This window comes from Notothenia rossii, assembly GCF_949606895.1.
Source record: "Notothenia rossii genome assembly, chromosome: 7".
NCBI lineage: Eukaryota > Metazoa > Chordata > Actinopteri > Perciformes > Nototheniidae > Notothenia > Notothenia rossii.
The window spans coordinates 74,417,271-74,434,541 of NC_136905.1; the positions used below are offsets into that span (position 1 = coordinate 74,417,271).

The 17,271-nt window shown below is 40.4% G+C and overlaps 2 protein-coding genes across 4 annotated transcripts in view; both read left to right on the forward strand.

Moving 5' to 3' along the window:
• The window catches only part of LOC307013107 (4-galactosyl-N-acetylglucosaminide 3-alpha-L-fucosyltransferase 9-like), a 96,574-nt gene extending 83,982 nt beyond the window's left edge, over nucleotides 1–12,592 (forward strand). For all 3 annotated transcript variants that reach the window (XM_079640362.1, XM_079640360.1, XM_079640361.1), the window contains exons 3-6: nucleotides 8,504–8,555; nucleotides 10,068–10,223; nucleotides 10,786–10,881; nucleotides 11,550–12,592. In XM_079640362.1, coding sequence (XP_079496488.1) covers nucleotides 8,504–8,555; nucleotides 10,068–10,223; nucleotides 10,786–10,881; nucleotides 11,550–11,870 — 625 coding nt within the window. In that variant the 3' untranslated portion in view covers nucleotides 11,871–12,592. The remainder of the gene's footprint in view (nucleotides 1–8,503; nucleotides 8,556–10,067; nucleotides 10,224–10,785; nucleotides 10,882–11,549) is intronic.
• Nucleotides 1–17,271, forward strand: part of LOC307013111 (4-galactosyl-N-acetylglucosaminide 3-alpha-L-fucosyltransferase 9-like) — a 29,754-nt gene that overhangs the window by 5,187 nt on the left and 7,296 nt on the right. The window lies entirely within an intron of this gene.

Consider the following 17,271-nt stretch of genomic DNA (forward strand, 5'->3'; position numbering starts at 1 on the left):
CTTTATCAAAAATACGAAAAGGATTATGCCTCAAGGAATAGCCTACGGCTCAGCCATTTTCAGTCCAACACTATTAACATGTAAGCCAAACATTGCTTAAAATTGCTACTAAATGCAACGTAGGCCAAAAATAGGAGCCCTGCTATTTGCCAAACAACGCCTAGAACATAGGCTACCAAACAAAGTCTGGTCAAATCTAAATACAAAAAAGGCCCCGTAGGAAATACTTCACAAAACAAATGAAGCTCCACTATATTTAACACACACATTGGAATATTGAAAATAAAACAAATAAACAGGAAACCTGTTACTGCCAAAACAGAGGTAGAATACAGCCGATTAATGCTCGTAAAATACATTTAAGTATGAAAGCCCTTAAAGCCTTGACCTATAGCCTACTTATTTTTCTATGGTGGAGGGCTGGCCTATTCCATTACCGCCTTGACTGAAATGACGGTTGAAGCGCATCAGGAGAAGGCGTTGAAAGCGTCCATCACCGAGACGGTTGCGTTTTGGGGTGAGCACAAGATTTCCAAGACTGAAAAGTCTTTCTACTGGTGCACTGGATGGCGTTGGGGCATTACAGCGGAGTGTGATTTTTTTAAGTCTTGGAAACTGGTGCAGACTTTCCATTGTAGGGACAGAATTGAAATAAGACATTACCTCTGTTTCCACAGACATGGGCGCATCAGCTGTGGTAACGGGCTGTAAGTCAAAGGCAAAAAAATCCTCCTCGCTGGAGGCAACAGCAGCAGGTTGAGGGACATCGGGCATGAGGGCTGCAGGCTCTTGTGTTGTTAGGGAACGACACTCTGACATGAGAAGTATCTTGATATAGTCTCTTCTGGCTTCTTCTTTTACCCAACGCAGCTTAAACTTAGGCAGTGAGACAGCGGCAAGCAGCGCTTCCTTGGAGTCAATTATTGCGGCAAATCGAGTTTTGATTGCTCCCACAATAACTTCAGGCAGCCCAGTGGTCATTGCTGATAGGCCAGTTTTCATTGCTAAGATTTTTCCCATGAGAACTTCTAGTGTTGGTTGAAGCGTTCCATAAAAACAAGTGTCCTCACCCTGTAAGATATCCAGTGCAACTGTGAAAGGCTTCATAATGGAACAGTATTCCTTGAGAAATTGGTATTCCCTGTCGTTCATACATTTCATTTGAAATTGTGTGCAGATATTATTGATGTCAGTGAGGGGAATTTCTGTGATCCGAGAATAGGCGTCAAAGTATGAGTTCCACCTTGTTACTGTGGGAACAATCAACTTTCTACCACTGACCTCTTCCAGGAACTCCGTGGAGCGGCTGGCCTTCGTCCACAACGCTGAACATTTGGCTGTAGCACTACGATACACAACTCTAGATTCTACGTTAGATGACAGCCATTTATCAACCTCATTGTTCGCAATTAGATTAAGTGCATGGGCTGCGCATCTATGATGGGGAGGCAGTACACATAGCCCGTCCTGGGCATTATTATCTTTGGCGGCGGCAAGCACACTGTGAAGGTCTGTAAAGTCTGCCTCACCATCGCCATCCACCTCATCTTCCTCCTCATCGGACTCCACTTGCCGCTGCTGATGCTCCTTGAACGCCTTCACAAAGTTACTCCCGTTGTCCGTCACACATGCAGTCACTTTATCGTTGGTAAGTCCATATTGAGAGAAAATGTCCTCCAGCTCTGTTGCTATTGCGTCGTACGTGTGTCGACCCCTAAATCTTCTACAAGCGATCGCAGCCTTCTTTCGTTTCAAGGTATCTGCATCGATCCAATGCACAGTCACCCCCAATAAACTTTTGTTGTTAGCACTCCATATGTCTGCCGTTGTTGACACATAATCCTGGTCATCGATAGTTTTCCTCAGCTCCTTTTCCATGATAGCAAGTATCTTTATCCAACTCTTTGGCAAATGTCTTTCTATCTGGCAACACTTGCTGAAAATTAAGAAGATAGAGATATTAAAGTCATGCTAGATAATAAACTAATGCTCCATTTATAACTGGGCTAAATAATATTTAAATACCGGTAATATTACTGTAATGATAGGTGCTTATGTATAGGCAATGCATCTTTTTACCACCAGGCAGCAGTATAACATTTAAGCTAACCATGTACAAAGAGTGGAATAAGATGCGAGTCCACTGTTGACAGGGATTTTGCTGACAAGTTTTCTAAATGCCGGCGACTCCACAGTTGACAGAGATTGCATGTCTTCCACAACATACTCTGCCACGAGTCTCTTAACTTCTCGTGGTTCCAGAATCATAGAAGACCGAGAGAATGTTAACTTGTGTTGCTTCGGCGTGCCTGCACTCACGTCTTCTGTATATTTTCTTTTCTCCGAGCCGGCAGATCTCTCGAATAACTTAGTGTTAGCGTGGCACCGGTCCAGGTGTTTCTTTAAGTTGCTAGTGCTATTTCTTGATGTAGACAATTCCTTTGCTGCCGACGAACATAGATTGCACTTGACTATTATGTTTTTCTCTTTTTCTCTAATGAACTGATAATAATGTGAGAACACCCATCGCTCAAAAGTTCCTCCCGCCATCTTAACCCAATAGTAAACAATGCATCAGGTTTTCTTAATCTACCCGCACATTTTTTCTCTGGTGTCGGAATGTCTCGCGATATTTGTAAATTCTTAAAAAACAAAACACCATTTAATTTTGGGTTAAAATGTGTTGTGTAACTGCGTTACTGAGAATTGTAACGGGTAATATATTACCCAAATTTCATTAGTAATGCATTACATTACTTCGTTACAGCAAAAAGTAATATATTACTGTAACTCCGTTACTTTTGTAACGCGTTACACCCAACACTGTTTATAATAATAATAGATTTAATTTGTTAGCGCTTTTACAGGTGCTCAAAGACGCTTTACAGATAATAGTGAAGAAAAAAAGAAAAGAGAAGAAAGGAACAACAAATAAATATATAGTTAAAGTTAAAGTCAAATAATACAAAAACAATCACACATGAAAAGCCAGATTGAAGAGGTGAGTTTTTTGAAGGTGGTGAGGTCGGTGCAGTCTCTGATGGGTTGTGGGAGTGAGTTCCAGAGGGAGGGGGCAGCGAAGGAGAAGGCTCTGTCCCCCCAGGTCCGGTGATTGGTGCGGGTGGGGATGGATAGGAGGTTGGCTTCTGATGAGCGGAGGCAGCGGGAAGGGGTATGGTGGTGCAGCAGGTCTGTGAGGTAGGGGGGGGGGGGGCCTGGTTGTTGAGGGCTTTGTAAGTTATGAGGAGGACTTTGAAGTGGATTCTTTGACGGACGGGGAGCCAGTGGAGGTTCTGGAGGATGGGAGTGATGTGGTCTCGGGAGCGGGTGTGGGTGAGGAGGCGGGCAGCAGAGTTCTGGATAGGCCTATGTTGGAGTTTATTGAGGAGGTTGGATGGTATGCCATAGAGCAGGGGTTCCCAACCTTTTTCACCCAGGGCCCCCCCAAATGACTCCTGTTGGAATTTGCGACCCCCCAAAACTTTGAAACTTTAATTATCGCTGTTGCCGATCTGCCCCCCTGCCCGATCTGTACTGTGCATGTGCGAGATGATCTGCCATACTGGACAACTCCGTACGGCAACCCAACTAGGACACTTGACACAGTGGCGTTTGGCAAAGCACAAAAAGAAAATGGATTTAACTTCTGTTTGGCAGTTATCATACTGAATAAATATTTACTGTGAATGTATGCAAAAATGTATGGCATATAGCTGTCTAACAGAAGTTAAATCTATGTCTCACTTATTCTGACAATGTACTTAACCCCAAATAAAAGAACCCAATAAAAAGAGTTGTTAAATAATAGTGAAGTCACGTTGTCATAACAATAATTCATCTCTCCCGGTTTTTTGTGTTCTTTTTCTGCTTTGCCAAACGCCACTGTGTGAAGTGTCCTATTACAGTTGCCGTATGTAGTTGTCCAGTATGGCGGACCATCTCGCACATGCGCAGTACAGATCGGGCAGGGGGGCAGATCGGGTAGTGACTGCCGTGCCCCCCCCCCCCCCCCCCCCCCACACACACACACACCGGACACACACACACGCACACGGCAACAGCGGTAATTAAAGTTTAAAAGTCTCAAAAATGCTACAACTACTGTCACAAACTGGATGAATGTGAAGTATTTCCTTAAAGGAGGATGAAAGCGTAATTAAGGAGCACTATTGGAGTGACTCTGTTGGTTATTGAACTCAGGATTAATGAATTTGGATGCCCGCTGTATCAAGAAATTAAAGGACGGCGCAAGTGGAAACAATTCACAAAGGGATTCAACTGTTAAAACACATGCTCAAAGTAAGCCGGATTTTGGCGATGTATTTATGTGGATTAAAAAATCGCAAATAATCTACAAAATCGAGGAGACCGATCTGATCGGAGCAACTGTGACAAATAATCCAACTGAAACCGGCACTTTACGCGCAGAAGAAACATTTATATTAAAGAAAAAATGATACATTTCTGTCTTTGTATGCTTTTATTAGCTACTAACTTGCAAATGTATGCATCATATTTATTTCAAATGTCGAAGAACAGGACACTTCAAAAGAATATACTATGTCTAATAAATAAATGGTAATATGGTTGCATAGGCCTGTATAAAACAAAAATGAAAAACTGGCATATTAAGCAGGTAAATCAAATGCTTGTCTGCCATGGAACAGGTAGCAGAGAGAAGACGAGGTTCAATTAGGTTCATTAATGTGAACCTTGGGCTTGCACGCCCGCAGCCAGGGATGGAATGTCCGGTGTAATGTGAGTGACAGCCAGTCTAAAGTCGTTGTGAACGTCCAGTGTGTTGCGTGCTTTTGTTTTGATGGCAACAAGTGCGCTGAAGGCTGTTTCTGATAGATATGTCGTACTGAATGGGAGTGTAATCCTGGTCGTGGCATGCAGTGTGATCTTTGGAGCGAGGCTTGGTCCTTTGAGAATCCAAAACTTTGAAAATCCTTTTTCCTGGAAGTATTTCTTTGACAGCGAGTCAGCTTGGATGTCGGTGAGCTCATCTTCGCAATCCAGGTATTCCACATCCTCAATGTTGGCAATAAAGTAGACCCTCCAGAAAAACGCGGGCCAAAATCCTTAATTATGCGGGCTAAAATCATTGATTATGCGGGCTAAAATCCTTGATTATGCGATAAAAATGCGGGGTTTTTATGTGATTTTATGCGGGAAAATTGCGGGAAGTTGCGTAATATGCGGAAAGTTGCGAAATATGCGGAAAGTTGCGAAATATGCGGGAAGCGGAAAAAAGGTGATTATTCTCCCGCACCCTGTTACTAGGCTACTACTGAATGAAAGGGAGCACTTTTAAAGAGTTGCTATGATAAACAAGCATACTAGAAGCAAGCTACATCACAGAAAGACACACACACACACACACACACACACACACACACACACACACACACACACACACACACACACACACACACACACACACACACACACACACACACACACACACACACACACACACACACACACACACACACACACACACACACACACACACACACACACACACACACACACACACCTCCTCATCATTCTGTTTTCATTTACTCGTTCTTTATCTGACCAGCTTCAATATTGTAGGCTACTCACCTCGTTTCTTGCAACCCTCGAAAGGGTTTTGGAGGTTGAAGCCTCTGTGAGCGTGAGTTGTTTGGCTTTCTTGTTCGCAGCAGAAACCATTTTTGAATGTTTGAGCGAATCGAAGTGGGTATTCACAGTCGATTTCCTTTTATGCTCCAACACACAGTTGCACGGGGTACAGAACAGTTTCCCCCCACTTTCGTGCAAGACATTGGGGTACTGCTTTGCCCGGTCTTTAGCTGAAATGTTCTTGGGTAAATGTGATGGATTCGATTTGTTCATCTTGGTGTGTGAATTCCACACCTTCACACGACGGTGTTTGCCTTCTGTGATGCGCGGGCTGATGACGTTGCGTCATCATCATTACTCGTCAAGACGAATTAACTTTTTAATTTTTTTTCTCAACTTTGTGTGGAAAAATGCGGGGATTATGCGGCCTTTTGATAAATATGCGGACTTTTAAAAATCTGCGGCATTTTGCTGATTATGCGGGAAATTCTGCGATCGCAGAATCGCGTCTTTCTCGAGGGTCTAATAAAGGGATCTAAAACCCACAATTCCTTGGAGACATGTCAGCGAACCGTGATTGCATTTCCGTTTGCAGTGCGTTCATATGGCGGATGAACTCGCGACGTACAGGCACCGTTTCAGGATTGTTTTGGGGTTGTTTCAGCAGTAGTGGAAACTGTTGCAGCTCCCCCCTCTCCATTTTCTCGACCCTGTACTCCAGTTTGCGCACAAATGCATCATTGGAGAATGTTGGACTCCACGCCTTGCAGACGCTTGTTTGTTTCATTGTAGAGACTGAAGATGTCGGCCAGGTATGCTGTTTTAATCCAGAATGACTCAGTCACTTGCTCTGACAGTGTTTGTAGAAACTCTTCAATTTTTTCCTTCAGTTCTACAAAGCGTGCCAGCACTCGGCCAAGTGAGAGCCAGCGCACCTCGGTGTGCAGGAGGAGGGTTTGGCGCGCTTCATCCTCGCACAAGTCTGCGAATAGACGCTTGTTGGTGGGGCGACCTTTGATGAAATTGACTATTTTAATAACAGTTGAGAGTGTTTCGCTGAGGTCTTCTGGCAGTTTCTTGCTGGCCAGGGCCTGGCGATGTATCACACAGTGAAATATTGTGCAGTGTGGGGCCTTTTCTTTCAAGCGACTGTTAAATCCCTTGTTTTTCCCCATCATTGAGGCAGCTCCGTCTGTGCAACATGCAACTAAATTCTCATAGGAAAGCGTGTGGGATGAGAGGTAAGAATCCACTGCAGTAAAAATGTCCTCACCCCGGGTGGTAGTGGTAAGGTTGACTGACATAAGAATGTCCTGCTTCAAATCTTCCCCATCTATATATTTCACATAAACGATCAGCACAGCCTCGTCTGCTACAGTTGTGGTTTCATCAAGTTGTATGGCAAATGGCCCCTTTCCAAGCTTTTCGAGCAGCTGCAGCTCGCAGTTACTTGCCATCTTCTCAATTCTGCACTCTAAAAACTAAATCAGTGGCTTTGTAGATATCACAATAATAAAAAGCTATATTACCTTAATAAAATCTCTAAATATCACCAAAGTAATTGTTTGAGTTGGACATACCAAAATAAATGCTTCAAAATCCAACAGTTAAATTTGTGTAAGATTATTACTATTATTTAAGTTGATTACACGAAAATAAATGAGTATTTGACTAACAAATTATATTTTTAAGATATCCTTAATATATTTGGTAAATTTCAGTCAAAATATTTGAGAATTGGCTAATTATACTGATCAGTTTCAGGAACAGCAATTATTACTCATTCCAAATCAATATTCTTCATCTTTAACAACAATTTAAGACATTGAGTAAATTACGCTAAACGTCATGAGTGGACCCCATTAACAATCGCGCGCAAATACAGTGCTCATGGGAAACATTTTTTATTTTCTATCTGCGCCACATGTGGAAACCAAGAAAGGAAAACAGCACGACGAGAACCACCAGGAAAAGTCCCTGAAAATCCTTGTAAGTAGCCAGCTAGCAAAAGTTAATGAAATATTGACCCTGTCTTTGTGCATATACAACTTTATAGCGTGTAATTATCTAAATACTGTCACACTTGCAGCCATGCTGTCGTAAGTCTAGCTAGTTTCTCTGTCCGCTTCTACACACGCATGGTGGACACAGTCAACCAGGTGAAGTGAAACTAACGTTTTACTCGAGTAAAAAGTAGAAACATTAGCACCTGCTGTGTCCGCAGATGTTGTTTCAAGTACCTAACCAACATGTCTGTGTAGCATAGTTAGCTGTTTATTTTAAGCCCCTTTTACACTGTTATTCAGAAATGCTGTAGTAAAGAAGATCCGCCATTATGTCTACTTTGTAATACTTAACCAGACAATGCCAGCATAATGCTGCCCCAGTGTGTGAAGATATTAGATGGCATGCCGGCCTGAAGTGTAACACAACGGCGACTGCGAATATGTGTGTCTGCATGTCCCGCCATGCAGGAATAACGGCTCAACAGTCTCGCGGCAAAAGTATAAAGATAAATGCACCTTGTTTGTGTAAGGTGGCTGTTAGTTTATTTACACACACACACACACACACACACACACACACACACACACACACACACACACACACACACACACACACACACACACACACACACACACACACACACACACACACACACACACACACACACACACACACACACACACACACACACACTCTTGCCTATATGCTTATGAAACTGTTTCATCATTATTCTAATAAGGCATTGCATTTTCTTAAGAGGAGTGGCCTCCTTGCCCAACTTATGTTTTGTCATATTGATGGGGGAACACTTGATGATGGCTAGAGCAAGTAAAGTTGAATATTTTTTTGTGAAGCATGATAAATATTTTCAATATCTGTTTCACAGCACCGACTGCGCTAACGGAGAGAAGTTGAACCGAGAAAACAAAACAGAGGAGGTGAATGTCATTCTTTTATTAAACACTGAAACAATCGGTGAATAAGCTAAATTAGTTGCACCTTGATTTTGACCATGTTTGATTGCAAAGACCAGGAAGCATTTCTTAGAAACATAAGCAGTGATTAGGGGTGCACCGAATGGAAAATTCTTGGCCGAAACCGATACCGAAAATAGGAAACAGTTGGCCAAAAACCGAAAGCCGAAAGGCCGAAAATGATTAATAGAAATATATATATATATATATATATATAATGTATACATTTTTTACCAATGTTGTTCAGCCACCTGATTATGGAAAAAGACATGATTATGGCAAAACTTAACTTAAATAATAATCACTATTATGGGTCCATAAAACATTTATTCAGCACTTTTGAATGCATACAGTACATTCATTCCAAGTCAAGTGCATTTTCTTTTCTCTGTAGGATAACTACAACAAAGTGCATTCAGAACAAAGCCAAGGTGCTTTAAAACTGCATAAACATCTGAGCCAGTAGGCCTACAACAAAATAGTGTAAATAAAGACTAACAGCCAGGCCTTCAACAACAACAAATGCACCTATAAGTGCATGCATACAAATGTGCAAACTGGATAAATCCACATGAATGTAACTATTTACAAATGAAATTACAATTCAATTTCATAAGCAAAGTAGTAAACATTGTATAAAGATACATAAAGTGAAAACTGGATACAAAATCCACAATCAATTACAAATTAAATTACAATTTCAAGAATCTGCAAATAAGGTGGTCTGTCCTCATGAGCAATGAAAACAACATTGTATCCTTTAGATACCGAAAGTACAATATATTGAACACTGTGCTGCTGTCATTTCCCCCTAATGATAACCTGAGATGGTGAATTATAACTCACAATGAAAATTGTTCAGGAAAGTGGGTATAGAGTAGACATGTAGAACTAGATAAGCTTATGATAAGCCAGCCTTGTCTACTTATTAAGGAAAAGTGGGAGGTTATTTTTAATGAACAGTAGCTTCTCTGCTTTATCAGCCATAAGTCTGTTCCTCTTCTCATCCTCTTCTCATCAAGCACATGAGAGGCAGCGCTGAACAGTCTCTCGCTGTCAGTGCTTGTGATTTGATCTTACTCCGCATATTTGTCCGGGTGTTTTGATTTCAAGTGGTGGAGTAATCCTGAAGTGGTGAAAGTCTTTGCAGTTACACCCCCTCGAGAAATGTCAGCTGAACACGTTTTACAAATCGCAATCTGCGCCTCTTTCTCTGATTTTTTTTAAATATCTCCAAGCGCCAGACATGTTGGCTGTGAGCCAGCCGCGAGCATGGTCGCGCGCCGTGCTTGTCGCCGCTTTTTGATTACGTCATCACAACAACACGTTAGCTTACCAACGTAACCCTGTTCCCTGACATTCGGTGATATTTTACATCCTATTGAAAGCTATATGGACTTTAGTTTTTGATGGATTGAAATTACAATGAATTTAATCATAAGTATTTTTTTCTCTTTTCTCATCTCTCTCTTTCAGGTCAGCGCAGAGTTTCAGAGGATCACCACACTGAACCTTGAGCCAAAGTTCATGTCAATGTTGGACTTCTATTCCCCAAAACTGTTGTCCATGTTCCAAGGGAAAAAGGGTGCTGTCGGAGAGCGACATCGGGCAAAAATGAGTATTCTACTTCAGGTATTAACATGTTATCCCCCACTTATACAGTTACTTTCTTAACTGCCTTAATAATTCCACCTGTCTCAATTGCATTTATTTCCTTTGTGTAAGTTAATTACAATCAATAATTACTTTAGATATTCATTTATCCTAATCCGAACACTCCTCTTTAAACCCTCTGACTCTCTTTCCTGTTCAAATCTTGCTTACTTGCAAACTTCTCATATTATTCATCCTCATGTCTTCCTTAACAGTTATTGCTTTTCTTCCTTAGTTTTCTGCCCTTCAATATCTCACATCTTCTAGACACCCCACCACCATGTAAATGTATATATATCAATCAGCGTTGGCTTCTTCTCGTTCTTCTGTTCATATGCCAAATGTTCCATGTTTTGTTTTATTCTTGCACCTACTTTGCATCCCTCCACAACATACTATGCTGACAATGTTTCATTTCTTTAATGTTAATTCAATTGAAACAGTTTGACATTAAAGTTGTTACAGTAAAGCACAATTCAGCTTGAGTAATGTGCAGAGTAATACATTGTATTAGTTGTTGAAAGACTGCTCTGTTCTGCAGAGTGGAATCCCCATTCAGCGAAAACGAGAGGTTGTCATCCGATGTCTCATGGACCATCTTGGAGAAGATGCGAGTGCCTTGATCAAGGACTTTGAGGTTAGTACTAAGGCTGAAATGATTATTCGAGTAACTCAAAAAACTAAAAATGATCGGGCAGTGGGACAGAAATACACCACTCAGTCAAGCAGACAAACAGACAGACAGCGTGGCATAGAGGTGAGACCGAGGCCGATACAGATGTGCAGTGATCAGTTACAATTATAGTACCCTTCTATGAGTAGCCCAGAAGACGTATACCTTTTTTTTTGTTTTGTTATTTGAAATAAAAAAACAATAATAATTATTAGTTTTTGCATTAAAAAAAAAAACGGTTCTTTAAAACTTAATGTCTAGTTTTGACAGATAATATTATTGTATTCAATTTAAAAAAATAACAATATTGATTTTTCTTGTTGTTCATTTTAAGAGGCCGGTCTTATTTTCTATTTTCTATATTTACTATTACTCATTTAATCAAGCAAAATAATGTATTATCCGATTAATGAATGAATTGTTAGAATACTATATAGCTGCAGCCCTCGTTAGTACAATATTTTTCAGGATTTTTAACAGTGTTAGTTTTGAAGTTTTAAATAATGTAATCATGGATGACTGTGAGACGATCAATAACATAGTGAGTGAGCAGTGAGGAATTGCTCTTTGTTTGTCTTGTAACATGCAGGCTGAAAGTAAGCACTAACCAGTTATCTTTTCAATGTCTGCAGGATGCTGCTGATGCACCTGTCAGTGTACAGGAAGAGTTGGCAGAGGAGGTGATGAAGATTTACCTGCTGCAGAACCAAGATGGGTCAGTCGATGAACCTACTGATGTAGGGATTGTGATTGAGGGCATTCCTGTCCTCAGAAGTCTTGGGGATCTTAGCAGAGCCTGCTGCTATCTGTTGGGACTAACTTATGCCTTGGATCTGAGATACCCCAAGAATCTCAAATATAGTTTTGAGGTATTCCAAAAACTACTGTTGGAGCTGGATCCTGGCAACCTTTCAACCAAGGTTCAGACACTGAAAAATTGCCTGCATATGTAGTTGCCCACTACTGTTCAGCAAGATGCTAAAAGGTACGAGTTGAGAGTTCCATTGATAGAATGCATTTTGGACTGGTATTGTTTTAAAGTGTCACTGTTCTTGGTGCATTTCAGTCGTATGCAGAGTTCCGTTCTGCCCGTTGCTCCCATAGCTCAATGGAAATGTTCACATGCTCATTGGCAAAAATATACCTGGTTGAAAGTTAAGCTAGATAAAATGCCTAAAAGTGTTAAATATTCCAAGTTGAGATTTCCATTAATGCTAAGATTTCTCTGCTGCAATTGGTCTTGTTGCATTTTACCCGTGTTGAAAGGACTGCTTAGTTATATGCAGAGCTCAATTCAGCTAATCGTTTTTATAGCTTGGACATTGTTACCAGGGCTGCCCCTTCTTAGTCGACTTTATTGGTGGTTTTGCTCGACAAAGATTTCTTAAGTCAATTAGTAATCTTTTAATGTATTTTTTTCATGGTAAATGACTTATTTGTAAGAATTTAAATTTAAATTTAAAGTGGTGTTTTTGTGTGATTCTTTGTGAATAATCTGTTGATTTAATCGATTAGTCATCACATTTCTATGAGTGTTAGTTGAATAAGATTTTATTGTGTCAAGAACAGCCCCTAATTGTTACAAATGTAATGTGCAAAGTAAACCAGGTTGAGACTTAATGTCATGTTTTATACTGGTCAAATTTGAACAATAAATGTGTAATTAAAATGTCAATGTGTACAATTGCTTTATGTTTTATTAGAAGTATTGACCTCAGGTAAAGCACTCCTGGAGTAAAGGGTAAATACATTAAAAAAAATAAGTAAATGTAACTATATTTATATAATTAATAGACCAGTTTTAACTAAATGTAGTTAAGAAAATTGAGTACATTTCACACATTTGTTTTGTTAAATAATAGTCTCCTTTTAAAGTTACATCTACCTAGCATTTAAGTGATATCTCAGGGTGTCCGCGGGGTCTTAAAAAGTATTAAAAGTTGATAAATCAATTTAGCGAAAATTAAGGCTATTAAAAAGTATTAAAAAGTATTAAACGGCATTTTCCAAGGTATTAAGAAGGTCCACAGCAACGACAACATGAAACAGTGAAACACCCTTTAATTTACTGAAACGACATGTCGGGAAACCCCCCAAGGCGGCCTCATGCATAGCGCGCGCCGTAAAATGCTGCTTATTATTTTAAGTTTCGTTGCCTTGCTCCGCTCTGTGGGGGGGGAACTAAGCGACTACGGTAACGGGTCCCAAGGTGGGTAGACCGGCATACGCAACGCTCTGGGGGTCCAACGGCTCCGTGTGTAAGCCCTATATGATCATTTTCTGATAACGATGAAATAGCCCGCCTCCCTCTCCCCGCGTACCCTGCTGCTGCTGGGCTGTCAGAAGAGGGGGAGGAAAAGAGGCAGGCACCGTTTATTAAATATTCTTATATTATTATACAGAGAACAGAGTCGTTATCAATTTGTTTGAAAGCTCAATAAATAACAAAGAAGACCTCTGACCGGCACTTTTCTAATTTTGTACGGAAGATTTAAACTTTAACGGACATGTTGACCGGCGGAACATTTTTTTTACGGAAACTGCCGCACGGTCCCCTCGTTCCTTGGAAGAGGCGGTGAGGTGGGTGTTTTTCATCTGCTGTGGACTACCGGAGAGATATACAGCAGGAGAACACGCCGTCCACCGCGGAGAATAAACAGAAGGGCAACCATGCTCCGGGGTCTTCTTCACTGCTTTTGGTGTATTTCGGGAGGCAGCAGCGCCACTTACAGGCCTCGTTTCCAGCATTTCCAGCGGTCTAGTGTGAACGGACACGTTAATGAATCGAATGCGTGTGAACGGAAGCCTTTTTTGCGCTTGCGTATGCGTCCTCGTGGGGCCGGGGTCTAAGCCAATTTATATCCGGTCACAGAGATCTGCTATTTTAAAGTAAAGTCAACACATATCGACCCTAAATATAGTCTATATTAAGAACGAAAAAAATCATAACATATATATCCTTTTTTGTAAACATATGACAAATGTGTGAGGGTGATGACGTCAGAGCATCGTCCTATGTGCCAGGGCTTAGCCCCGGACAGCCCCAGCCCAATTTAACCCCTGGGTATTTGAGAGGGAGCTCCTATATGGCATTACCCCGCTGAAGCTCACCAAAGTTTAACATATTTCATAGTTCAAAGTTTTGTCAATTGTTTTGTTTATTGGTCAAATACTGGTTTCTAATGGTTTCTGAGGAGTTTTACTGGAATGAAAGAACACAGAGTCTACAGAAGCAAAAAAGCAGCATACTGCGTTAAACCTGACCTTCACAGAGAGGTTGAAGTTCATGTGGAAAGGAGGCTTCAGTAGTCTGTCTGCACTCTGTTTAGTTTTGCTATCTTACTATCAATATTGTAAATGTGAGGTAAAGTGTGTAGCCAATGTAACCGGTTAGAACTCAAAGTTGGAATGAGGTCTTAAAATGTATGGAAAGGGTCTTAAAAAAGGTCTTAAAAGGTATTACATTTGACTTCAGGATTCCTGCATATACCCTGTATCTACACATTTTTTTCAGTGGTTTTGACTTAGGGTTACTATTCCATTGACTTAGGATTTTAATTATATTTACTCAATTTTTTTATGTTATGGTACTAAATGTAGTTATTTAGACCTACTTGATCTTTTTTACTTACATTTACTCAATTCATAAGGTACATTTAAATGATTTCACAGCTTTAAGATTTACTCAATATTTTTAAGTGTAATTTGTTTCACCAATAAAATTGAGTACATCATCGTTTTAGTTTTTAGAGTGTGTCTTTCACCGTATTGTTTGACAGTGGTACAGTTTTTAGCTTCTCCGCGACCTGCGGGCCGCACAGTTTCTCAGCCATCTTAATGCAAGCTGGCTTAATGAGCTGCTCGCCAATGTTGTGCGGTTTCTTTGCCTTTGCTATTAAAAGTGCACATTCGAAAGAGGCCTAGCTGCCAGCCCTAACAAACGCTGTTCTAATCTCCATTGGCTTGTTTGCCTTTGCAAGGTGTTGTTTCTTTATGAAAAAGTCCCGATTACGCCCGACTGTTTCTGGGTGCATGGTCTGTTGGTGTCTCTTCATTTTGCTGGGTTTCATGCTTTCGTTGGCTAGCTTCTCTCTAAATATCACACACTCTGGGCGGGTTTTGTCCGTTCCCTCCATGAAACCGAAGTTAAGATAGCTCTCTAGGTAGGTCCTCATTTTATTTTTGATTGCAGATGAGCTGTCATTTCCTTTACGTTTTTCAGACATTTTTAGACAAAAATATTTACCTTATGAAGTCGGCCGCTAGCTAGCAAGCGCAGCAAACTGTTATTATTATGAAAGCTGACACAGTAACGTCAATGTTGGCGCCAATCGGAGGAGTATCAGATGAATTTTTTGAATTTTAATTTTAGTTAATCAATTAATTTCTATATTTTATTGTAATATAGACAAGGCTTTTAGCGCCAATCATGTATTGCGTTACAATATGTAAAAAAAAATGATACGTAGGGAAAAAAATTATATGTACATTGTTTAATTTTTTTTATTCTAAATATGATATTAGGCCTCAAATCATCTGAGGTCTGGCGCCCCCCCTGCGATCTTTGGCGACCCCCCAAGGGGGTCGCAACCCCCAGGCTGGGAACCACTGCTTTAAGGTAAGATGGCGCCTGCCCATTAAGGGCTTTGTAGGCGAGAAGAAGAATTTAAAATTATATCCTGTGTTCTATAGGGAGCCAGTGTAAGGCACCCAGAACAGGAGTAATGTGGTCCCTTTTCCTAACTCTGGTTAGTACACGAGCTGCAGCATTTTTAATCAGCTGAAGCGACTTGACTGACTTCTTGGTACACCCTGATAATAAAGAGTTACAATAATCCAGCCTAGAAGTAACAAATGCATGGACTAGTTTCTCTGCATCGTTTTGAGGCAAGATATGCCTAATTTTGGCAATGTTGCGTAGATGGAAGTAGGCGGTCCTTGAGATTGATTTTATGTTGGGGTTAAAGGATAAATCCTGATCAAATATAACACCAAGATTCCTTACAGTCTCACTGGAGGCCAAATTAATGCCATCCATAACTAGTATATCTTTAGATAGTTTGTTTCGTAGATTCTTTGGGCCGAGTACAATAACTTCAGTTTTGGTCGTGTTTAACATCAAAAAGTTTAAGGTCATCCACGTTTTTAAGTCCTTGAGGCAGTCTTGAATTGTATTTAGGCGATTGGTTTCATCAGGATTGATGGATAAATATAGTTGAGTATCATCCGCATAACAGTGGAAATTTACAGAATGATTCCTTATAATATTGCCTAACGGAAGCATATACAGTATAGTGTGAACAAAATAGGTCCAAGCACTGAGCCCTGTGGCACTCCATGGCTAACTTTGGTTTGCATGGAAGATTCATCGTTGACACGTACAAACTGAGAGCGTTCAGATAGATAGGACCTAAACGAGCCTAAAGCAGATCCCTGTATGCCAACTAAGTGCCCTAGTCTTTGCAATAGGATATCATGGTCGATAGTATCAAATGCAGCACTGAGATCGAGCAAAACAATCCATCTATCCATCTATCCATCCATCTATCTGAGATCGAGCAAAACAATCCATCTATCTATCTATCCATCCATCTATCTATCTACCTATCCATCTATCTACCTATATATCTATCTATCCATCTATCTATCTATCTATAACAATAATCTTCATTTACAAAAGGCATAATTGTCAGCCCACTGACATAGTTTGAAATAAATATATTATCCAATGTGTGACCCCCCACAGGACTTAAAAAGCACCTTACTAGATCATGAAATCTAAACTAAATCTCGGGGGGTATCCCCCAAACCCCCCTAGCATGTTAGGACCTCGGTATTTAGGAAATCCTGAATACGGCCCTGCTGACAGCCATACTACGACACAGCCTACTACCTACTACCAGTTAAATACACTCTTCTACTTGTATAAAACTGACCTTTGTGCGAGTAATACTTCATAAAATACTGCAGATCCTTTATCTTATCTCTTTCTAATCTACACATATACAAGTATTTAACTGAAGTTAAACAACAGTGTTGTTCAGAATCAGAATCAGAATACCTTTAATAGTCCCACAGAGGGGAAATTTGCATCGTTACAGCAGGAAAGAGCCACAGACAGCTTAATGTTACCTATGTTAAGAAAAAAGTACTAAGTTATGATATAGTAAAAATAAAAATAAAAGAAAAATATTTTCCAAAATACAAATCCTGTAACAGTTCTTAGGATTTAGCAGCCAGGTATATATTACACAGTTATTAATGGCACATGTATATAATGTATATATTGCACATACATGCATAGCACATATTGCGCATAGTATGATAGTATTTAACTGCAGCAAGTTACACAAT